This window comes from Oncorhynchus mykiss, chromosome 9 (assembly GCF_013265735.2).
Source record: "Oncorhynchus mykiss isolate Arlee chromosome 9, USDA_OmykA_1.1, whole genome shotgun sequence".
Classification (NCBI taxonomy): Eukaryota; Metazoa; Chordata; class Actinopteri; order Salmoniformes; family Salmonidae; genus Oncorhynchus; species Oncorhynchus mykiss.
Genome location: NC_048573.1, coordinates 40,794,293 through 40,820,350, shown reverse-complemented (window position 1 = coordinate 40,820,350; position 26,058 = coordinate 40,794,293). Strand labels below are relative to the sequence as shown.

The 26,058-nt window shown below is 40.6% G+C and overlaps 1 protein-coding gene across 2 annotated transcripts in view; it reads left to right on the top strand.

The window, feature by feature from the left end:
* Positions 1–2,802: 2,802 nt before the first annotated feature.
* The window catches only part of prkar2aa (protein kinase, cAMP-dependent, regulatory, type II, alpha A), a 43,384-nt gene continuing 20,128 nt past the window's right edge, over positions 2,803–26,058 (top strand). Inside the window, exon 1 of one of the 2 annotated variants that reach the window (XM_021615687.2) lies at positions 2,803–4,259. In XM_021615687.2, coding sequence (XP_021471362.1) covers positions 4,013–4,259 — 247 coding nt within the window. In that variant the 5' untranslated portion in view covers positions 2,803–4,012. The remainder of the gene's footprint in view (positions 4,260–26,058) is intronic. The other variant, XM_021615686.2, reaches the window with a different exon arrangement.

Here is a 26,058-nt window from a genome sequence, read left to right as displayed (position 1 = left end):
GACTGCGTGCCGCCCCCAAGACCACAGCCAATCGCATGTAAGGAACAACACAGCTAACTTTGTCTTGTGAGCCAGCTAGTTAGATACGTAGTCTTGTTAGATAGATAGCTAGCAAGTTAGCTTGTTATCTATGCTGGTTGTTAACTTGCATAAGTGATATGTGTATAATTAAAAGGGACACTACATGCTTTGTGGATAATATTTAAATTTACAGTGGGTGAGCTCCATTCCTGACAGGCTGATCAGATTCAATTTCAGCCTCAGAGGCTGATAAATCAGGATGCTGGCTTGGAGGCTGTGTTATAGGTAAGGTTCCTTGCAGGCAGATTAGCTGTCAAAGTGCTTTATAGGCAGATGCATATCTGATCCGGGGGTTGAGCTCCATTTCTGGCAGGCTGATCAGATTCAATAGCAGCCTCAGAGGCTGATGTCAGGATGCTGCTTTGTAGGCTGTTTCATAGGTAAAGCTCCTTGCAGGAAGCCTACTAGGCAGCATCCTGACTTAACAGCCTCCGTGGCTACTATTGAATCAGGTCAGCCTGCCAGGAATAGAGCGCACCAGTCTTGATCATATACATAATGCACTGACTGCTAATCTGCCTGCAAGGAGCTTTACCTATGAAACAGCGTACAAGGTAGAATCCTGATTTATCAGCTTCTGAAACTGCTATTGAATCTGATCAAGCTCTGAGGCTGAAATTTAATCTGATAAACTCACCCACTATGTAAATATTATTAGATTTGTTTGTCACTGGCCTACACACAATACCCCATAATGTCAAAGTGGAATTGTGTTTTTGGAAATGTTTACAAATGAAAATATGAAGCAGAAATGTCTTGAGTCTTGAGTATTCAACCCCGTTGTTTTGTAAATGACATATTTCTGTATTTCATTTTCAATCAATTTGCAAACATTTCTAAAAACATGTTTACACTTTGTCATTATGGTGTATATTGTGTCGATGGGTGGGGTATGAATACTTTCTGAAGGCACTGTAGCTGCGTTGTTGCTTGCATGCGATTGGCTGTGGTCTTAGGGGTGGCATACAGCCTGGGAGACAATGTTGCCTGTCAGGCATGTTCAGGGCTTAAGTGCCCTACAAGGGCTTAGATTCCCCAAGAGCTCTTAGATCAAGGTAACGGACAATTAGCTTGCTAACATTCTAACTTATGAACTGATAATGAGCTCCAAACACAAATGAAAGCATGATCTCGTGATCTAAAAAAAACAACTTTTTTTTATGTTGGGATCATGCGATAAATAAGTTGTGATCTCGACACAAGTGCTTTTGTTTTTCTTCACATGTCCTCTCTGGACTTCTGTAAACAACTCACATAGATAAACATTTAAAAACATTAAACAAATACTTATTATACATTAAAAACTAAATCTATCATATTGTAACACGCCATATCAAAGTACAGAATTGTAGTGTTCCATAAAGCAATTTTGTGAATTATCCAGTCATTTCATGATATGGGGTTTGACATCACTGATGCCATATTGGGAGCACAATAGAATGGTAAATGCAATATGGATGTCTGTGATGATGAACACAGCATTAGTAAGTCTGGCTGTGTCCACCTTATTCAACTGTTTGGTTCTCTTGCAATCAACAAACAAACAGTCATGAATAGCCAGGCCTTACTGTCACACTATATACACAGACTGCTGGGACCCACATTACCGTAACGAAAAACACTAAAGCCTTGTTTCGAAAAATAAATAAATAACAAGGAGCGCTGTGAGCCAATTGGAGAGGTCCAAAACATCTGGATCCCCATCTGTCACTGTCAATCATTCTCAGTGCTGCATTATTTTTACCCAGTAAAAAAAAAAACAGAGCCTGTGCCAAAAGATTAACCTCCCCAGGGAATTAATCACTGTATAACCATAGAGATTAACCACTTGTATTATGTAGCTCATTTTACAGGGCCTGGGAAATATTGTTCAGAACGACACTGTTGTTGGAGCATAACTATATACTCTTTGGCTATTGTACTACTTTATCCACCAGAGGGAGACTCAAGGCAAGACTCTCCTACAAGTGGTCGGTTAATCTGAGGATTTGAAGTCAGCCAGTTCCAATGTGATCATGGCAACGGCTTTACCTATGCCTCTGAGGTAAGGGAGACCAGGAATAGGCTGCATTATATTTGCCATACAACATGTTGCATACATGTGGGAAAGCCATGCATGAATTGGCTCCGGTGATTATGTGGGGAGATTCTTAACACAGTTGTAAGAAAGGCCACAACTAGGGTCTGTTTGATTTGGCCCATATAGGCCAAATATGGTCAAAATATATAGGGCCTAAATAAACAGGGCCTACCTGTTGGACCCCAATAAAACAGACAGGGCCAACTACAGGTAATACAAATACTGTTATCTTGAAAGAAAAACAAATACACTGTGTATTCTTATTGAAATGCATTGAACAAATATATATCGATTATAATACAATTGTGTTCCCAATCCCTTCCCTTTGATATGCTTGGTGAGCCACTCTAAGGCCGTGTTCGAGAGCATCAAAACCATGATATTTCATATGTAATTTTTGACCGACTGCGTGATCTACAAACAATACTGAGTAGTTATTTCTGATGCACGGTGATTTGTCGATTAGTCAATCTTTCCTCGGCTTTAAAGCCGGCTGCAATATCGAACGCGCCCATTCAGACAGGCGTCACTGGTCAGCGTCTTTCGCCCCCTCCTTCATCGTCCTCCTCTGTGCACGCCCCTTCGGCCTTAAATGAACGCGATAAATCCTTGCGCGTCATGAGTCTTCGAGGGGATTGGTCAATCAACTGTGTCTTACGTTCATCCCTGTAGAGTGACCACGCCCCCGAAAATAACGCTCGTGTGGTGGAGCAAGAAAAAGAAAAAAGAAGAGCCTCAACTGTAGGCAGAAACGGATTTACCGAATATCACAAGTGACGATACCAACATACCACACATTTTTTTTGAAACACTGGGTAATTTGGATTCAAGGTAACGTCTAGGTTGTCCCTGACGCTCCTTGTTTACAGGAGCTTGGGATACACCGGTTTCGGATTGTCTGAACTGCCTGCAATCGTAACATCAGACGCTTCTAGCTAGCCAGCTTGTTGGCTAGTTTAGTTACCGGTAGCTAACTAAAGTAACGTGATCCATTAGCTATAACCGCCGTTACTTATGCGTATAATAAATACTAAGTCAGCCCTCGGCTATTTAATTATATGTTCTAGTTAGTTTATTTAATCGGAACAAACCTGTTAGCTAAAGTTAACTTACATTCACAAGTCCCACCCTCCAAAGTATAATTAATTATATGCTAAATTAGCTGGATAGTTTGCTAGCTGGTGTAACAGTAGTAAGTAGCTACGTCGTCTGTTCGCTAATCAGCTAGCTAGTTTAACTCAGATTGGATATAATTAGTTAGCTATCTAGCTAGGTCAATTATTCCGTGCTGTTGATATTGATCCGTTATACCATTAGCCGGAGGGGTTGAGCCGCTACCCTGGCAAGGAGACGGGCGAAAAAGAGGAGGCGAAATAAAGAGAACAGGGAGGCCAGCGAGGGAACCAGCTAACGGTCGTTAACATTTGTGCTAACGTTTACGGGTCAGCTGTCATAAAAGCATCTAGCGAGCGAGCGAGCTATCTAGCTAACGCTAACTTACCCAACTTGACAGCTCAGTCAGATATCATAAACTAACGCTAACGTCACTGGTCATATTTCATTCTTTACACAAGACCGACCTCCCTTCGACAAAAAGAAGTGTCACTATTTGCTTGGACATTGTGTTAGCTGGCTTAACTAAGCAACCTCTCCGGTGAACTGCTCATCAATGTCAGCAAGCTAACCCAGTTTCTCTGACGCTATTACCAGTGTCAGCTATCTCACAGTAGCTAACTAGCGTGCTACACATGGACTGATAGAATTCGTAGCTAGCTACATTTATATTTTTGTAAGAAAAACACAGTATACCTGAACATATTTGTAGTTAGGTAGCGCCATCTAAACACAGTCATGAGTATCGAGATACCGGTGGGATTGACGGAATTGCTGCAAGGCTACACGGTGGAGGTGCTTCGACAGAGGCCACCGGACCTGGTGGAATTCGCCGTGCAATATTTCACGCGCTTGCGGGACACCAGAAGCCAAGATGGGGCGGGTGCTGCTGTCAAGCTCGGGAAAGGAGTGATGTTTGATGGGGAGCCGATGCAAACCGAGTCAAATGGAGACGAAGACGGGTCCGACGAGTCTGATTTCGAGCGTAAGTTACTGCCTGATAAGGCCTTCCACCTAATATGGCCCAGACTGAATACGATCATGCTTAGTTGGTCATTTGAAACGGATGTGATAGAGATGAGTACAGATGGACTAAAAGTCTGCACTTCAGGACTGTAGTTGGAGAACCTTAGTTAAAACTAGTTAGTCTTATGACTGCAACTGTCAGTGACATCCTATAGGCTGCACATGTTATATTAGATCCCACTGCGGATCTTATTTGGTTGGTTAATTGTCTTCAATGATGACATAAGTGCATGCACCCCACACCCATGCCATGAAAAACATATTTACAGAAAAAAAGATGCAGCCAGCTAATGTCTGCCAGCCCTGGCCGGACATAAGATGCCATGCCATGTTTGTTGTATTGTCACATGCACAAGTACAGTGAAATGCTTACATTGCAAGCTCTACCCAACAGCGCAGTAATCAATATCAAAATAGTATAACTAATTCAAAGTAAAAAGTATAATAATAATAGTGCCTATAGTAATCTACACCCCCTTGAACTTTTTCACATTTTGTTGCGTTTCAAAGTGGGATTGAAATGGATTTAATTGTCATTTTTGGTAACACTTCATTTTAAGGGGTCCTTATTACATAAGTAATTACACTGTAACAAGTATTGTAATTAATTGTAATAATTCATAACTACACTGTAATTGCAGTCTAATTATAGTGGTGTAACAAAGCATGTTACCATGCTTGTTACAAAGTGTTCAAGTGTCCTATAGCATCCCAACTCACAATATTTCTGCCTGCACAAACCACGTGATAATTGTTAGCCAATTGATAACCTACCACCTCGCTGACACATCTCTGCAATAAAGGGCTCTGGAGTCTTGATGGCAAAACGGGTTCAGAAACGATACATTTTTTTAAAAATACTTTAAATTGTTGAATCATTTGACTGTGCATTTGACAATGGGTGAATTAATAAACCATAAATTCAAATCGACACATTCAAAAAAGTTATGGTTAAGAATGTGGGAGTCATTCGTGCTTGCCAAATTGTATGCCTATAAAGCTTCGTTGAATAATGGTTTTAGGGCTGACACCAATTAGTTGACTGGTCGATTGTTAGGCTGTTGGTCAACCGAGATTATTTTAGTCAAGTAGTTCTATACATACATGCATGGATGAGGAGTGTTGCTGCACAGCTATTTTCAGGTCTCCAGAGATGTTATATCGGGTTCAAGTCCGGGCTCTGGCTGGGCCACTCAAGGACATTCAGAGACTTGTCCCGAAGCCACTCCTGTGTTGCTTTGGCTGTGTTCTTAGAGTTGTTGTCCTTCCTTTGGAAGGTGAACCTTCGTCCCAGTCTGAAGTCCTGAGTGCTCTGGAGCAGGTTTTCATCAAGGATCTCTGTACTTTGCTCCGTTCATCTTTCCTTCAATACTGACTAGTCTCCTAGTCCCTGCTGCTGAAAAACATCCCCATAGCATGATGGTGCCAGGTTTCCTCCACACGTGAAGCTTGGCATTCAGGCCAAAGAGTTACATCTTGTTTTCGTCAGACCAGAGAGCCTTGTTTCTCATGGTCTGAGATTCTTTAGGTGCCTTTTGGCAAACTCAAAGTGGGCTGTTATGTGCCTTTTTACTGAGCATTGGCTTCCATCTGGCCACTCTACCATAAAGGCCTGATTGGTGGTGTGCTGCAGGGATGGTTGTCCTTCTGAAAGGTTCTCCCATCTCCACAGAGGAGCTCTGTCAGTGACCATCGGGTTCTTGGTCACCTCCCTGAACAAGGCTCTTCGTCCCCGATTGCTCAGTTTTGCCAGGCGGCCAGCTCTAGGAAGAGTCTTGGTGGTTCCAAACTTCTTCCATTTAAGAATGATGGAGGCCACTGTGTTCTTGGATCTTCAATGTTGGAGAATTATTTTTTTTGGTTCCCTTCCCCAGATCTGTGCCTCGACACAATCCTGTCTCGGAGCTCTACCGACAATTCCTTCGACCTCATTGCTTGGTTTTTGCTCTGACGTGCACTGTCAACTGTGGGACCTTATATAGACCGGTGTGTGGCTTTCCAAATCATGTCCAATCAATTGAATATACCACAGAACTCCAATCAAGTTGTAGAAACATCTCTAGCATGATCAATGGAAACGGGATGGACCTGAGCTCAATTTCGAGTCTCATAGCAAAGGGTCTGAATACTTATGTAAATAAGGTAGTTCTTTTTTTGTCTTTCTTAACCTGTTTTCGCTTTGTCATTATGTGTAGATTGATGAAGAATTTTATTTAATCCATTTTAGAATAAGGCTGTAACGTAATAAAATGTGGAAAACGGGACGGGGTCTGAATACTTTCCGAATGCACTGTAACCTTGCAAGGCTTCACTGTTGAGGAACAGTCTCACGTTTGGATGAGATTCCTTGGTGCAGAATAAATATCAACCCGCACAGAGAAGCACAAGATTGAACTGAACAAAATTTTCGAAGTTTCTAAGTTCTAAGTGTTTTCCGCCTTAGTTAACACTATCAACGTTTCCCTTTACTTTGGGAATTGTGATCAAGTCAACGCAATATTAGCCACTTTCAATGCAACATACCAAAACAAACTATACAAGAGATTTTCTTTTAGGCGGAACATCGGAGTAGGATTCTATTGTGTAAACATGCACGACCCAGCCCGTACTCTACGCAGACCAGTGCGGCATAACCAATCAGAGCTGCAGGACTTTATGCAAATAGACCGTTGCTATAATGGATCCGTGCCATTCACTTTGATTTTGACTGTGTTTACAGCATGAGTGGTCGTGAGTAGATGTGCTTGTTTTGATATCAAAGCCACGTGTACACATTTGTTCATATCCTTTGCTAATTAGTGAGTTATTAGTCCAGTCCTAGATCGTTTTCAGTCAGCAATGGGGGAGGGATTGTTTCTTACAAGGGCACAATACATCTTTGAAAAGTGAGTCGGGTAAAGAGTTATTTTCTTTTTTTCCCTTGTATTGAGACGGGCTTGAATAAGCTAAGTAGCCAATAGGCATATGTTAGCATCGTTTGTCTGATTCTCTCTAATAATGGTATGTGAATAATAATGAATTTTATTTTTGTAAAGTGGTTTCTTGCATCAAACAAAACAAACCTTAGTCACCTCCTTGTCTGACGGACAAGTGGATAAACAGGTTACAGTCAAGCTCTGCATACTTTTTTTTTCTTTCGAAAGTCTCATGAAATGTAGGCCTACATTGAAAAGCACACATTGGCTGCTACTGTAGGCTGAATGATAAAACGTCTATTTCCACATTAAAATGTTATGGGATGTATTTTCTCCATTGTTTTTTTTATGGCAGGCCACTCTGGCAGCCACAGTAGCCTACTTGACCACTTTCTGAAACTGTAACTTAATGTGGGTACAGCTTCAATTCACTGTAAACACACGCTGGAATTTGCACAAAAGTTTCACAACATTCGAGTTTGCGCTCAGCCGACCTGAAATTTGCTCAGTGTTGAACAAAAATTTGAGGGAACATTGATCTGCACAACACGCTCAAAATAACGACCACCTCAAACAAGCCCACGTGTTGACATTAACATGTAACAAGTGTGCAAAGACTGGGGTTCGAGAAAGTCTGTGTACAAAATCCAGACATTGCAGCGAAAGAAAGTGTTGTAGATCAAAAAAACGTCAACACGGGAGAGCGAAGGTACGTTTTCGTTTTTGACAGGCTTGCCCATTAGTCTAGCTAGCATGTTACCTAAAACAGAATAGACTTTCCATGCAAAGGGGGTGTTCAACTTTTTTTTTATTAGCTAGCTAGTTTTCTAACCAAGGCTAGCTAGCTAAAGGTGGTTAAATATGGTATAGTTGCTACTCTCTAGCTAGCTAACGTTAACTGGGCTCGATGGTCTGATCTTCCCTTAACCTTGTTCTCGGGGTATCCATTACCCAAGGTTATTACGTGAGGCACACTCAGCATCTTAACACTAGCTTGCTTGCTAGCTACTAGTGTCAATACACTTAGTTCATTCGTTCATTTTCAATGCAGGTAACTTATTTATTAGTGTTAGCAAGGACTATTATTGTTCGCTGGGTAACACCACAACTAGCTAACTATATGCCTAAACTATAAAAATCATGATGATCACTAGATGGAATGTAATGTCTATGCTAAATTGTCATACATTTATCTTCTCTACCACAGATTTCCACAAGGTCTGACTCCAGGATAGGAAAATGCTTACAAGAAAGAAACCGATGAAGACTGAGTCAGAGAGTTGTCGATTTCCATTTTTACCTGTAATGTAAGGGAAGAAAATACAATCCCATTTTTCTAAATTATTTACACTACCAGTCAAAAGTTTGGACACACATACTCAATGGTTTCTTTATTTGTACTTTATTTGTCCATATTATGGCAAGAACAGCTCAAATAAGCAAAGAGAAATGACAGTCCATCATTACTTTAAGACATGAAGGTCAATCAATCCAGAAAATTGCAGTCGCAAAAACCGCCAAGCACTATGATGAAACTGGCTCTCATGAGGACCGCCACAGGAAAGGAAGACCCAGAGTTACCTCTGCTGCAGAGGATAAGTTCATTAGAGTTACCAGCCTCAGAAATTGCAGCCCAAATAAATGCTTCACGGAGTTCAAGTCTGTGTGAATCAGGCCTTCATGGTCGAATTGCTGCAAAGCAACCACTAGTAAAGGACACCAATAATAAGAAGAGACTTGCTTGGGCCAAGAAACCCGAGCAATGGACATTAGACCAGTGGAATTATTTCCTTTGGTCTGATGAGTCCTAATCTGAGATTTTTGGTTCCAACCACCGTGTCTTTGTGAGACGCAGAGTAGGTGAAAGGAAGATCTTAGAATTCAAGGCACACTTAACCAGCATGGCTCCCACAGCATTCTGCAGCGATACGCCATCCCATCTGGTTTGTGCTTAGTGGCACTATGATTTGTTTTTCAACAGGACAATGACCCAACACACCTCCAGGCTGTGTCAGGGCTATGTGACCAAGAAGGAGAGTGATGGAGTGCTGCATCACATGACCTGGCCTCCACAATTACCCGATCTCAACCCAATTGAGATGGTTTGGGATGAGTTGAACCGCAGAGTGAAGGAGAAGCAGCCAACAAGTGCTCAGCATGTGAGAACTCCAAGGCGGTTGGAAAAGCATTCCAAGTGAAGCTGGTTGAGAGAATGCCAAGAGTGCAAAGCTGTCATCAAGGTCAAAGGGTGGCTACTTTGAAGAATCTAAAATATATTTTGATTTTAACACTTTTTTTGGTTACTACATGATTCCATGTGTTATTTCATAGTTTGTATGTCTTCACTATTATTCTACAATGTAGAAAATAGTCAAAATAACTATTGAATGAGTAAGTGTGTCCAAACTTTTGACCGGTACTGTATGTTTTAGCGCAATGTTCCAAATGCCTGTATCGCAAGAATCAAGTTTTATTTTAGTTTATGATAATTATTTATTTTTGATCTCGTCTCCATCGCTCTTTCTGTGCGCACTATGCAATTTGTCACTCGTAACTCAGACACCAAGACCCCTCCCCCTGCCACTTACAACAGCAAAGGCAAAAGATCACTTCTTCCTCTCTGACAGCAAGCATTTTCAACTCGCTATTTGCCTTTGAGGTTTGGTCCAACAGTATCAATGAATATGATTCTGGGAAAATGTATGCTCAGTTTCTGCTGCGTGTGGCATTGTGGTACTGCTTGCTGCATTTTAGCCACAATACTATTATGTGCTAGCTGTCTAGTCTGTGCTTTATAAATGTGGTCCATGTGGTTGTGGAAGGCTTATATTTAGCCTAGGTATACTTTTACAAGCCCTGAATTCATTAGATTGTTCCTGACTGTTTGAAATGCAGTGTATTGTCCGTTAATTGTACAACAACGCTTATTTAGTTCTTTGCACTCAGGGAGGGGTGCACCGTAGAGTTGTCGATTTGATGGAGAGGTATTTGAGCGGGCAGGCCTTCCCCGGGAGGAAGAGCAGCTCAGTCCTGTTGGCCTTGAGGTGGTGGGCCCGACATTCAAGCTGAGAATTCCTCTCTCGGCGTGGAAACCATTGCTCACGCATAACACCACTACTTTCAGCCACTGACACGCTTGGACAGTTTCTTAAAATGTTATTGGCATATTATGGCAGACCCTTGGTCCCCATGATAATGGAAGTTCCCATCATCAAACTTGACACTGTTTTGTAACTTGTTTATTGTGTAAACGACCGTAGCTGCAGTAATATTCAGCGCCATACTTAAAGGGGCAATTTGCGATTTGTTACATCTATTTATTATTTCTGTATAAATTTGAGTGGTTACATTTCTCTTGCCCTTTGAACTGCAGTTTGTCCCTTCAAACTACTTCAAGGTGCTACAAATAGGATTTCTTTACATTTTTTGCGTTGTAATTTCAGAAAATGACCATATATCTGCAGCAATAGTTAAATGATAGTGTTTTACCGTGTTGAATACCTGCCAGTGTTGTGATTGGCTGTCTTATTTGCATATTTATTTCTCCCGCTAAAGCGGTATCTGTTGTCAAAATGGGAAAGCTGTTTTGACTATTTAGTGGCCAGTGTAGAAATCGCTGTAATTTCCTGGTTGCTAAAATTCTACACTGTTCAATTTCTGTTTATGTGAGAAAACAAGCACTGAATAGTGTAGGGAGTCATTGTACTGTCTAAATATATTTTCAATAACAAGCAAAAAAACACTTTACAGCTGAGGACAAAAAGTAAAACGCTCAAGCGTGAGTCTCCATGTTACGGGGAAATTGGATGAGGGAGAGATTTTGTTTTGAATGCAGTCTAGTCCTGTATTCAATTCACCTAGCTTCCACATAGTGGAGAAATTGTAGCACCTTTTTTAAAGGAATTAAAATATAGTTTTGAAAACAAACTGTTGCCTCAATCCTATTGTCATCGAAGTAGAAGTGCCATTAGAGCTCGTTTGAACCAATAGCCTCCTAACATTTTTGCACATTTTCGTTCTATCCTCACTGACCTTGTTTTGTTATTGCGAGGAGGGGAAATGAATGAATAATGGTATATTGATGTTTTTAAAAAAATGTTTTTTTTAAATGCTGAGAGACAGATGAATAGATGGGCTGTAAAAGACAGGGGGAGGAGTAGACTGGCTGTATAGAGAGAGAGAGCGAGCCTGTAGGAAGAGGAAGAACGATTTACACAGGCACTTCATAACTTGTCTGAGTGCATTACAAGGCCCCGTGAATAGAGGAGAATCCCCTGAATGAAAACATGACAGACTGCAGGCAATTGTCAGGACACTTTGCAGATGGGTTACTGTAACCAGATTTTGTATCACAGGGGTTGTGTTAACCCAGAATTATGTTTTTCACATAAGGGGGGGGGGGGGGGGGGTGAGAAGCATAAGAAATATCTTGCTGCGTTTTGCAAACGCTGATCTAAAATGCTTCTTATTGTAACTTCTGCTTGACTTTTGTGCTTCAGTTGCACTTCTCCACTCAGATGAGAAATCTTTGCTCGTTGGTCTAACAATCAAATTCCCGCATTCACGAACGGGCATTCTGTCAGCAGACAGCGCTCTGACTGATGTGTAGCTACTTTCTGCAACACATTTCAGTCACTCTACTCATGTGGAATGGACAGAGATTGGGCCTACTATAATGCCTAGCCCTAGTGTGCGTTAGTGCCCCTATGCCTTATTGAAAACGGTGGCAGCGGGATCAAACACATGCAATGACATGAGAATAGATTACTGTTTTCGGGCATCATTTTGTGCCATTCACTGAAGTAAAGGAGCAAATGTGGTCACTATCGGATGTCCAACAGGTGACCTAATTACCAGGCCTGATTGTGCATGTAGGATAATCTAATGGTTAGCATCCCTCGATACCCACACTCTAAACTGGCTTTAAATTCGCTCCCCGTCTCTCCATGTGAGCGTGAATGGGGAGGCAAACTTCTAGACATCTGCATGCAGTTTACTGCTGTATTTTCAGCCACGTTTTGATAAGCATCTGAACTTTTGGCACTTCCTAATTCCCTGTGCATCACATGTGGCAGGAAACTGAGGGAAAGCCCATCCTCGCTTTTATTTGCTGTTCGTACCGCCCCGCTCCCGTGCCGGGTTGTGCACTATGAAGTCCCCACGTTGAACACGAGCAGTCGCCGTGTTCAGTCACTTGTTCGTGGGTTTTAATGCGGCTTGGCCGCTCTACGCTGAATGATATGGAAACCAGCCTCTTTCATCATTCTAATTAGACTGAACAAAAATATAAATGCAACATGTAAAGTGTCCCATGTTTGATGAGCTGAATTTTTTTTAAATCCTACAAATGTTCCATATGCGCACAAAGCTTTTTTTCTCTAAAATGTTCTGCACATATTTGTTTACATCCCTGTTATTGAAAATGTTTCCTTTGCCAAGGTAGTCCATCCACCTGACCGGTGTGGCATATCAAGAAGCTGATTAAACAGTGTGTTGCCAGAGAATTCAATGTTAATTTCTCTACTAATAGATCCCTACAACGTCATTTTAGAGAATTTGGCTGTACGTCCAACCGGTCTCACAACTGCAGGCCACGTGTAACCACGCCAGCACAGGACCTCCACATCTGGCTTCTTCACCTGTTGGATCATCTGAGGGGAGGGGGGGGGGAGAGTGGTGCTGAGGAGTATTTATGTCTGTAATAAAGCCCTTTTTGTGGGGAAAAACTCCTTATTGACTGGGCCTGGCTGCCAAGTGGGTGGGCCTATGCCAACCCATGGCTGCACCCCTGCCCAGTGATATGAAATCCATAGATTAGGGCCTAATGAATTTATATCAATGGACTGATTTCCTTATATTTTTGGGTATTTTATTAGGAACCCCATTCCTGGGGTCCACACAAAACATGAAACATTTTACAGAATTAGCTAATACTGAACATCAATAGACAAGAACAGCTCAAAGACAGAACTACCTACATTTTTTTTAAAGGCACACGTAGCCTACATGCATACACACAAACTATCTAGGTCAAATAGGGGAGAGTCATTGTGCTGCGAGGTGTTGCTTTATCTGTTTTTTTTAGACCAGGTTTGTTGTTTTATTTGAGCAATATGAGATGGAAGGTAGTTCCATGCAATAATGGCTCTATATAATACTGTACGCTTTTTTGAATTTGTTCTGGATTTGTGGACTGTGAAAAGACCCCTGGTGGCATAAGCGTGTGTCAGAGCTGTGTGTAAGTTGACTATGCAAACAATTTGGGATTTTCAACACCGTGTTTCTTATGTGAGTGATGCAGTCAGTCTCTTCTCAACTCTTAGCCAAAAGAGACTGGCATGCATAGTATTTATATCAGCCATCTGATTACAATGAAGAGCAAAACATGCCGCTATGTTCTGGGCCAGCTGCAGCTTTACTCGGTCTTTCCTTGCAGCACTGGACCACATTACTGGACAATAATCAAGATTCGACAAAACTAGAGCCTGTAGAACTTGCTTTTTGGAGTGTGGTGTCAAAAAAGCAGAGCATCTCTTTATTACGGCCAGACCTCTCCCTATCTTTACAACCGTTGAATCTATATGTTGTGACCATGACAGTTTACAATCTAACGTAACGGTAAGTAATTTAGTCTCCTCAACTTGTTCAACAGCCACACCATTCATTACCAGATTCAGCTGAGGTCTAGAACTTCTGGAATGATTTGTACCAAATACAATGCACTTAGTTTTAGATGTTCAATACCAGTTTATTACTGGCCACCCATTCCAAAACACACTGCAACTCTTTGTTGAGGGTTTCAGTGACTGCATTAGCTGTGGTTGCTGACACGTGTATGGTTGAATCATCAGCATATATGGACACACATGCTTTGTTTAATGCCAGTGGCAGGTCATTAGTAAAAATAGAAAAGAGTAGAGGGCCTAGAGAGCTGCCCTGCGGTACACGACACTTTACATTTTTGACATTAGAGAAACTTCCATTAAAGAAAACCCTCTGAGTTCTATTAGATGGCTCTGAATTCTCAATATGGCAGAGGTTGAAAAGCCATAACTCAAGTTTTTTTCAACAACGGGTTATGGTCAATAATATCAATTTCTTTCAACCAATCCTTCATTTGTGTTAGTGGAGTATGTGTTGAGTGCCCTTCTTTATAAGCATGCTGAAAGTCTGTTGTTAATTTGTTTACAGAGAAATAGCATTGTATTTGGTCAAACACACATTTTTCCCCAACAGTTTGCTAAGACCTGGCAGCGAGCTGATTGGTCTGCTGTCAGAACCAGTAAAGGCTGCTTTGCCACTCTTGGGTAGCGGAATTACTTTGGCTTCCCTCCAGGCCTGAGGACAAAGACTTTCCTCTAGGCTCAGATACAAAATATAACAGATAGGAGTGGCTATAGAGTCAGCTACCATCCTCAGTAGCTTTCCATCTAAGTTGTCAATGCCAGGAGGTTTGTCATTATTGATTGATAACAATTTTTCCACCTTTCCCACAATAGCTTTTACAAAATTCAAACTTGCAATGCTTTTCTTTTCCTTTATGCATGAATACAATTTCTCACTGTTTGTCGTTGGCATTTCCTGCCTAAGTTTGCCCACTTTGCCAATAAAATAATCATTCAAATAATTGGCAGCATCAAATGGTTTTGTGATGAATAAGCTGTCTGATTTGATGAAAGATGTTGAATTTGTCTTTCTGCCCATGATTTCATTTAAAGTACTCAAGTTTTTTTCCATCATTCTTTATATCAGTGAACTTGGCTTCATAATACAGTTTCTTCTTCTTCTTTTTGTTGAGTTTAGTCACATAATTTCTCAATTTACAGCAAGTAAGCCAGTCGGATGTGCAGCCAGACTCATTAGCCACTCCTTTTGCCCCATCTCTTTCAACCATAAAGTTTTTCAATAGCTCATCAATCCATGGAGTCTTAAGTTCTAACAGTCAGTTTCTTAACAGGTGCATGTTTATCAATAATTGGAAGAATCAATTTAATAAATTAATCAAATGCAGCGCCTGGATACTCCTCATTAATCACATCAGACCAACAAATATTTTTAACATCCACAAGTTATAGCAAAATATTTTGTATGATCTCTCATACACTATTTTAGGCCCAGCTGTTGGAACTATGGCTTTCCTGGATATAGCCACTATATTGTGATCGGTGCATCCAATGGGTACTGATACAGCTTTAGAACAATGTTCCACAGTGTTAGTAAAAATGTGAAAGATACATGTGGATGATCTTGTTCCTGTAGTGTTTGTAAACACCCTAATAAATTGATTAATAAACTGAACCAGATTAGTCACTGGTTACAGTAAGAATCTTCCTCTTGAGTGGACAGCTTGATGAAAACCAGTCAATATTCAGGTCCCCAAGAAAGTAGACCTCTCTGACATCACATACACTCAAGTATTTCACACATATATTATTTAGATACTGACTGTTAGCACTTGGTGGCCTGTAGAAACACCCCAAAAGAAGAGGCTTTAGATATGGTTGCAGGTTTACTTGGTACAGCACTTCAATAACACTTGACATAAGATCTTCTCTAAGCATTACAGGGATATGGCTCTGAATATATGTGTGTGTGTGTGTGTGTACAGCAACACCTCCCCATAAGAATGTATGTCTCTTCTATAGATGTTATATCCCTGTATTGCTACTGCTGTATCATCAAATGTATTATCTACAGTAAGTGAGTCTCAGAAATAGCTAATATATATGTATGTTATCTGATGTTAGCAAGTTATTGATTTCATGAACCTTATTTCTAAGGCTACATATATTAATATGGGCTATTTTCAGCCCGTTCCTCGGTAGCTTATCAGAGATGGGCTTAATACTGAAACGAGCAAACAAAGCAAAATCATTTTTTAAAATATATTCAGCAGTCCATTAATCAATTGGTCTGTGTGTACGTGCTGCGGGGTTTAAGCTACAAACCCATAGGCTTGGCTCTCTCATCCCTTCCAGGCTTCTGGGAGGTAGGGTGGACAATGAGCCTGTCATAGCGGATGTAAGCAATGTCCCCAGGGGCTCTGGCAGCTTTCATGGCTGGGATCAGTTCTGTCCTCTTCTGGCTCACAGCTTCAGGATAGTCCTCGTTGAGGAAGATATGAGTTCCTCTCAAGTTCTTGGCTCTTTCCAGAACAGCTACCTTGTCCTTGAACCTCAGGAACTTGACCACTATCGGCCTGGGTCTATCACCTGGGTGGGTTTTCCAGTTCTGTGGGTGCACTCCACCTCAATCTTCCTGTGGTCCATCTTCAATTTCTCAGAGATCATTTCCTTCACTTTGTCCTCAGACTCCATCCAGGTCTCGTGGAGATTCTGCAATTCTGTCCACAACCATGTTCCGCCTTTGATTGTCTCTCAAAATAAATCAGTTCAAGTCATTGTTGCATGGATTCACACACACAACTGATGTCCTCTCTCAATGACTTACAGATTGCTGTCATCTTGCCGTTCTCCTGTTTCAACTCATCGAGCTGACCCTGGCAGAACTGCAAGCTGTTCTTCAGGTCCTGGACCTCTGGTCAGGTTGTCCATTCTTGGAATCCACGAGTATTTGAACAAAACACTTGAAGCTATTTTCTTGTTGTAACAACTGCTTGTAGGTATCTTTATTTATTTATTTATTTAAATCCTACATGTGTGATAGACACCACTGTCCTCAACGGTACCCCCGCCGGCTTTGGTCTTTGTCATGGTAGCTAGCAACGTAGGTTACTCCTCGCAGTTCCAGACAGGGCAGGTCACGGGGAAGATTGATGACAACAAACAGCAGGGATCTCGACAGCCACAAACCCGGGACAATGAACTATAACTCTGTAGTATTTCTATTTTTGTTCAGTACATATTGTTATGGAATGCATAATAACCTATGACGTAGCTAACAATGAGACTGCAAAAAGTGTTAACTTGTTGTATGCTTTGATGTAGTTAATAATCTGTGGCTTTGTGCCCCAGATTGCCTGACTTTATCTTGATACTACCGGTCCACTGTAATATCGTTAACATTGAAATCAAGTTTAAAACACACTGCCAAGACTGTCCTGTCTCTCACTCAGGCACATAGTAGCCGTCAGGATTAACACACGCAGATCTTACTCTCCCCGCGCTGGGTGTGACGGCATAGCTTCTTGATCTGATTATACAAGGTGGTTTAGTGTAGTGTTTCCCAGCTCCTGTCCTCAAGTACCCCCCCCCCCAGACAACGTCACCTGATTCAACTTGCCAACTAATCATCAAGCCCTGGATTAACCAGGTGACTTTGTCCGCGACTACAACAAAAATGTGCTGTTGGGGGGTACTCGAGGAGTTGGGGGGTACACTAGTTTAGGGACAGTGGGCTTAACAAGACAGAGACAGATGCTGTCAGTGTGGGGTGTGGTGGAAAAAGTACCCAATAGTCATACTTGAGTAAAAGTACAGATACCTTTTTAATAGAAAGTTACTCAAGTGACAGTCACCCAGTAAAATACTACTTGTCTAAAAGTATTTGGTTTTAAATATACGTAAGTATCACAAGTAAATGTAATTGCTAAAATATACTCTAGTATCAAAAGTATAAATCATTTCAAATTCTTTACATTAAGCAAAGCAGACGGCACCATTTTCTTGTTTTTAAAATTCATGGATAGACAGGGGCACACTCCCACACTCAGACATTATTTATAAAAGATGCATTTGTGTTTAGTGAGTCCGCCAGACCATAGGCAGAAGGGATGACCACGTGTTCTCTTGATAAGTGTGTGAATTTCACAATTTTCCTGTCCTGCTAAGCATTCAAAATGTAACGAGTACTTTGGGTTGTCAGGGTAAATGAATGGAGTGAAAAGTACAATATTTTCTTTAGGAATATAGTAAAGTAAAAGTTGTCAAATACCTCCAAAACGACTTAAGTAAAAAAAATACTTTAAAGTACTACTAAGTACTTTACACCACTGGAAAGGTGCTGGAGCTGAGGGAGCTAATCACCTGGCTCTTACAAACAGTACCGATTTTTATATGTATGGTATTTTAGTAGAGTAGGCATAATATGGGCTATAATCAGTGTTGGGGAAGCTACTTAAAATATATTTTACCAATTACCTAACACTTGAAGTTAAGCTACCCTAAAGAAAAATATAGTTTACTTAACTTAAGTTACTTTGAAAAAGTAGTTCACTACGTCATGATACATTTTCATATCTAAATCTGAAATTTCATAGCCTACAAATTGCAAGAACAGATCACCCTAGACTCGGATGTTAACCTTTCTGATCTCCCCATCCCGGATCCGGGATCGTGAATACAGACTCAAGCTCATTACCATAACGCAACGTTAACTATTCATGAAAATCGCAAATGAAATGAAATAAATATGCTAGCTCTCAAGCTTAGCCTTTTGTTAACAACACTGTCATCTCAGATTTTCAAAATATGCTTCTCAACCATTGCAAAACAAGCATTTGTGTAACAGTATTGATGGCTAACGTAGCATTTAGCATTAGCATTCAGCTGGCAACATTTACACAAAAAAACAGAAAAGCATTCAAATAAAATCATTTACCTTTGAAGAACTTCAGATGTTTTCAATGAGGAGACTCTCAGATAGCAAATGTTCAGTTTTTCCTGAAAGATTATTTGTTTAGGACAAATCGCTCCGTTTTCTGCGTCACGTTTAGCTATGAAAAAACCCCTGTATCCAGGATTGTGTAAATCTATCAGCAAGCTCATTAGCATAACACAACGTTAACTATTCATGAAAATCGCAAATGAAAATAAATAAATATGCCATCTCTCAAGCTTAGCCTTTTGTAAACAACACTGTCATCTCAGATGTTCAAAATATGCTTCTCAACCATAGGAAAACAATCATTTGTGTAAAAGTAGCTAGCTAGCGTTAGCATTTAGCGTTAGCATTTAGCGTTAGCGTTAGCGTTAGCATCCAGCACGCAACATTTCAACAAAAACATAAGCCTTCAAATAAAATAATTTACCTTTTGAAGAACTTCTGATGTTTTCAATGAGGATACTCTCAGTTAGATAGCAGATGCTCAGTTTTTCCAAAAAGATTCTTTGTGTATTAGAAATAGCTCCGTTTTATACATCACATTTGGCTACCAAAAAAAATCCGAAAATTCAGTCCTCAAAACGCGAACTTTTTTCCAAATTAACTCCATAATATCGACTGAAAACATGGCAAACGTTGTTTAGAATCAATCATCAAGGTGTTTTTCACATATCTCTTCATTGATACATCGTTCTTGGACACATGGTTTCTCCCCTATATCAAATGGAAAAGTACGAGCAGCTGGCAATTGCGCACCGAATTCCACACAGGACACCAGGTGGACACTTGGAAAATGTAGTCTCTTATGGTCAATCTTCCAATGATATGCCTACAAATACGTCACAATGCTGCTAAGACCTTGGGCGAACGACAAAGTGTAGGCTCATTCCTTGCGCAATCACAGCCATATAAGGAGACAATGGAAAACAGAGCTTCAGAAATTCTGCTAATTCCTGGTTGATGCATCATCTTGGTTTCGCCTGTAGAATGAGTTCTGGGGCACTTACAGACAAAATCTTTGCAGATTCTGAAACTTCAGAGTGTTTTCTTTCCAAAACTGCATAGTCGTGCATCTTTTCGTGACAAAATATCGCGCTTAAAACGGGAACGTTTTTTATCCAAAAATGAAATAGCGCCCCTAGAGATCTAACAGGTTAACAGAATGTGTAATTTAGCCTATTAAATGCAAACTGTTTCAAGGGAAATTCTTGCCTATTTCACTGTATTTTTGGCAAAAAACGAGTGGAGTGCCAGTAGTTAGCTACACCGCTACATTGCAAAAACGTGATTAACTACTGAAAACACTACCAAGATTTGAATTTAGTTCAACTACCACCAAGCTACTGCAAAATTTAGTTACATCTCAAACACTGGCGAAAATAGTCATGGAAGATGTCTGACATTTTCCAGGTTTTTGTCTGAAATGACCTTGTCTTGTCAAAGCAGAGTGAATACTGTCCAGGCCACAACCTCGGCCCTGTCCTCTCTAAACCAATTAGAGTGGGAATAAAGTGGACAGGCAGCGACCTTGCCTAATCAGACAGTAGATAAGCGCAGGGGTTCAGTAGTAGTTCACTAAGGGTGTTTTCACATATAGATCAGTTATTTTTAATAGAGGCCTGAGTCCTCTTTAAAACTCTGGGATAAAAATAAGCTAAGTAACTCTGTTCTCTTTATGCCCCTTCCCAGTTCACTTGACCTGTTTTTGTTGTTCAAGTCCTCTTTAGGAACCTAGACCTTTTCCAGCATTCACACAATGCACTGTGGGTTGTTTACAAAGTGCAGGACAAGCCATTTCATCAGAATGTGTTATCTGACAGCTAGAGATACCTACTTAAATTCTGGAAGCTAATAGATTGTGTTTTAGTTCAAATATGAGACATCGTTGTAATCAGATGACACTATTAACATGTAAATGCATATGAATTCAGAGGGCAGAAATTATTAAATATTAAAGCGTTAGACCTCTCACTAAATGCATCAGTCATACAAAAGTTATACTTAAATCCAAACTGGTTCTCTAGCAAATTAGTAAGAATATCTCACCCCATGTTCAAGAATGGCCCTTTTCCCTTTATTCAGATTACAAATGCTCGCTTTAGGTTATTTGAAAATGAAATAATGTCCAAAATATGGTTATTTTTTAATGAAGCCATAAAAGTTGGTTGCAATTTCATTTTAATCGACCAGAAAAGACAGAACAAATATTGTAGTTAAACTCCAATATACTAATTGATAAACATAACTAATTTTTGATTAAATGTTTAGAAAACATCTTTGTAAATTACAGTGGGGCAAAAAAGTATTTAGTCAGCCACCAATTGGGCAAGTTCTCCCACTTAGAGAGGCCTGTAATTTTCATCATAGGTACACTTCAACTATGACAGACAAAATGAGGGGGAAAAATCCAGAAAATCACATTGTAGGATTTGTAATGAATTTATTTGCAAATTATGGTGGAAAATAAGTATTTGGTCACCTACAAACAAGCAAGATTTCTGGCTCTCACAGACCTGTAACTTCTTCTTTAAGAGGCTCCTCTGTCCTCCACTTGTTACCTGTATTAATGGCACCTGTTTGAACTTGTTATCAGTATAAAAGACACCTGTCCACAACCTCAAACAGTCACACTCCAAACTCCACTATGGCCAAGACCAAAGAGCTGTCAAAGGACACCAGAAACAAAATTGTTGACCTGCACCAGGCTGGGAAGACTGAATCTGTAATAGGTAAGCAGCTTGGTTTGAAGAAATCAACTGTGGGAGCAATTATTAGGAAATGGAAGACATACAAGACCACTGATAATCTCCCTCGATCTGGGGCTCCACGCAAGATCTCACCCCGTGGGGTCAAAATGATCACAAGAACGGTGAGCAAAAATCCCAGAACCACACGGGGGGACCTAGTGAATGACTTGCAGAGAGCTGGGACCAAAGTAACAAAGCCTACCATCAGTAACACACTACGCCGCCAGTGACTCAAATCCTGCAGTGCCAGACGTTTCCCCCTGTTTAAGCCAGGCCCGTCTGAAGTTTGCTAGAGAGCATTTGGATGATCCAGAAGAAGACTGGGAGAATGTCATATGGTCAGATGAAACCAAAATATAACTTTTTGGTAAAAACTCAACTCGTCGTGTTTGGAGGACAAAGAATGCTGAGTTGCATCCAAAGAACACCATACCTACTGTGAAGAATGGGGGTGGAAACATCATGCTTTGGGGCTGTTTTTCTGCAAAGGGACCAGGACGACTAATCTGTGTAAAGCAAAGAATGAATGGGGCCATGTATCGTGAGATTTTGAGTGAAAACCTCCTTCCATCAGCAAGGGCATTGAAGATGAAACGTGGCTGGGTCTTTCAGCATGACAATGATCAAATCAAATCAAATGTATTTATATAGCCCTTCGTATATCAGCTGATATCTCAAAGTGCTGTACAGAAACCCAGCCTAAAACCCCAAACAGCAAGCAATGCAGGTGTAGAAGCACGGTGACTAGGAAAAACTCCCTAGATCCCAAACACACCGCCCGGGCAACGCAGGAGTGGCTTCGTAAGAAGCATTTCAAGGTCCTGGAGTGGCCTAGCCAAATCTTTGGAGGGAGTTGAAAGTCCATGTTGCCCAGCAACAGCCCCAAAACATCACTGCTCTAGAGGAGATCTGCATGGAGGAATGGGCCAAAATACCAGCAACAGTGTGTGAAAACCTTGTGAAGACTTACAGAAAACGTTTGACCTCTGTCATTGCCAACAAAGGGTATATAACAAAGTATTGAGAAACTTTTGTTATTGACCAAATACTTATTTTCCACCATAATTTGCAAATCAATTCATAAAAAATCCTACAATGTGATTTTCTGGATTTTTTTTCTTCTCATTTTGTCTGTCATAGTTGAAGTGTACCTATGATGCAAATTACAGGCCTCTCTCATATTTTTAAGTGGGAGAACTTGCACAATTGGTGGCTGACTAAATACTTTTTTGCCATACTGTATATCATAAGTAGGACTGGTGGAGTTATGTCACACGTGCAGCTAACACAAATAAATGGAAATGTCTGCTCTACCCAAAATTACAACCAACGAATTGCAGCATTACCGCAAAAATGGAAGAGGCAAGTGGAAGGGGAAACAATTAAGGAACTTGTCTGTCGGCCATGCATTAAAGACCAAAATTGGTTAAAAGAAAATTGTGATGAATAAAAAATATATCAGTTTCATTTCAGGACCAAATAATTGACAGGTGTGCCATATAGATTGCAAAATAGTTGGGAAGAGATTTTCGATGTCCTGATTCCATGGCACATGGTTTATGAATTGACACGCAAAACGATGCCGCATTCAAAACACCTCAAGTCCTCAACTGGCAGCTTCATTAAATAGTACCCGCAAAACACCAGGCTCAACGTCAACAGTGAAGAGGCAACTCCGGGATGCTGGCCTTCTAGGCAGAGTCGCAAAGAAAAAGCCATATCTCAGACTGGCCAATAAAAAGACAAGAATAAGATGGGCAAAAGAACACAGACTCTGGACAGAGGAACTCTGCCTAGAAAGCCAGCATCCCGGAGTTGCCTCTTCACTGTTGACGTTGAGACTGGTGTTTTACGGGTACTAGTTAATGACGCTGCCAGTTGAGGACTTGTGAGTCATCTATTTCTCAAACTTGACACTAATGTACTTGTCCTCTTGCTCAGTTGTGCACCGGGGCATCCCACTCCTCTTTCTATTCTGGTTAGAGACAGTTTGCTCTGTTCTGTGAAGGGAGTAGTACACAGCGGTGTATGAAACCTTCAGTTACTTGGCAATTTCTTGCATGGAATAGCCTTCATTTCTCAGAACAAGAATATACTGTTGAGTTTCAGAAGTACTTTGTTTCTGGCCATTTTGAGCCTGTAATCGAACCTACAAATGCTGATGCTCTAGATATTCAGCTAGTCTGAAGAAGGCCAGTTTTATTGCTTCTTTATTCAGCACAACAGTTTTTTTCAGCTGTCCCAACATAACTGCAAAAGGGTTTTCTAATGATCAATTAGCCTTTTAAAATGATAAACCTAGATTAACTAACACCATGTGCCATTGGAACACAGGAGTGATGGTTGCTGATAATGGGCCTCTATACGCTATGTAGATATTCCATTAAACAACAGCCGTTTCCAGCTACAATAGTCATTTACAACATTAACAATGTCTACACTGTATTTCTGATCAATTTGATGTTATTTTAATGGACATTTTTTTTTGCTTTTCTTTCAAATACAAGGACATTTCTAAGTGACCCCAAACTTTTGAACGTGTGTGTCAACCTTCCCAGCTCTGCAGATTTTGCTGCGAGGAGGCAGTCATTAGATCATTTATTTTGGTACTGTCCATATGTAGCTCGTTTTTGGTCGCAGGTCCAGGAAATGCTGAAGAAATGCAACATTTTACCTAGAGCTAACTCTGCAGATAGCAATACTGGGTAATTTGAGAAGTCCTAGTCAATCGATCAATAGAAAATGTACAATCTGTAGTAACTATGAGAATAGAAAGGTTCAGAACTTTTGTGAAACATCACAGCACAGTTGAAAAATATATGGCAAATAGAAATCCAAAATGGATGGTGTTAAGAGCTAGACGGTAGGGGTTGCATGAAGCCGAAGGGTGGGACTAATGACGACAAGATAACAATTGTAAAATAATCTGTAAAATGTATGTAGGTTCAGAACTGGATGGACATGAGAAATAAAGGGAAGGCCAGGATTGAAAACAAACCTAATATAACTATTATCAAAGAGATTGTGCCTGTAAAATGTATATAGCATGTTTAAGCTGGAAGTGGAAGCCTAAGTGTTATTGTTTATTAGTTTACTCCAATTAGGGGAGGGGTGGTAGGGTTTGCAGGGAATAATAAAGGAAAATATATTTTGTGTGTGTTTACCCCAAAAATATACGGTGGATTGGAAATGATGCAGACAATTATATTGATGGAAGCTGCAATATTAAAGTTGGTCCTCTCCCTAAGAAGAAAACAAATGTATATATTTATTATTATTATTGGTAACCGAATAAACAGCAGAAAAATAACTGCAGATAAAGTAAATCCTGTAATTTAAAATTATACACCCGTTGTAGGCTACTGCCCCTTTAAGAGCTAGAATTTGTTTTGTACCCTATGTTGTGATTCTCACCAAATATGTTGTCTTCTCACACTATTCAAACCCCACAATTGAATGAACAGCTTATGAAGCACTATATCCCATACCCACCTAGGGCTCTATCAAAGGCACTTCAATCTTTTGTCTTGCCCGTTCACCCTCTGAATGGCAAACCTACACAATCCACATCTTAAGGCTTAAAAATCCTTCTTTAAAGCTGCAATATGTAACTTTTTGGGCGACCCGACCAAATGTAGTTATAGATCTGTCATTCTCAATGAAAGCCAGTCTATGACGAGGTAGATCTGTTCTATGTGCGTTATTTCTATGCTTCCCGTTCATAAGTTTCAGTTTTGCAGCTTTTACTTTCGGTTTGGTACACCAACTTCAAACAGCTGAAAATACTATATTTTTGGTTATGGAAAAGGTATTTCACAGCAGTATAGATGGTACAATGACTCTCTCCACTCCTAGCTTGTTTTGTCACAAACTGAAATTAGCGGAACTATATACAATTTTAGCAACCAGGAAATGTCAGAGCGATTTCTGCGTAGTGAATCTTTAACCTGTCTCCTCCCCTTCATCGACACTGATTTTGAAGTGGATTTAACAAGTGACATCAATAAGGGATCATAGCTTTCCCCTGAATTCACCTGGTCAGTCTGTCATGGAAAGAGCAGGTGTTCCTTAGCTGAGTGAGCGTAATTACTATAATTTTTTTTACTGGACTGAGGGCCAGTGTCTGAGGGGAGGGAGGGAGCAACGGTGAGGCTCACCGTCCCTCTGCTCTCTCTCCCTTCACTGAGAAAAGGGGACACAGTCTCCCAGCTGATGCATTATTTCTGCCTCGTGCACCAATTCATGTTGTTAATCCGATTTCCACAGAAAGTGAAATATTGCTCCATATAAAAGCGACAAGCCGCTAATAAAAATGCAAGCTTATCGAAGCACTGTAGCGCACGTTGTAGGGAGAACGCACATTTTATGGCTTATGAAAGTGTTGAATAAAGTGTTGACAGTGCTGAATAACAACTTCAACATGAAGTTACTCATAAAAAGAGCCGTGCTTCGCTCTCTGGTGTTGGTAACACACACAGCACCGGCTCACATGTGCCCATTTACAGTAACACAGCCTTTCTACTGGTGTTTCAAC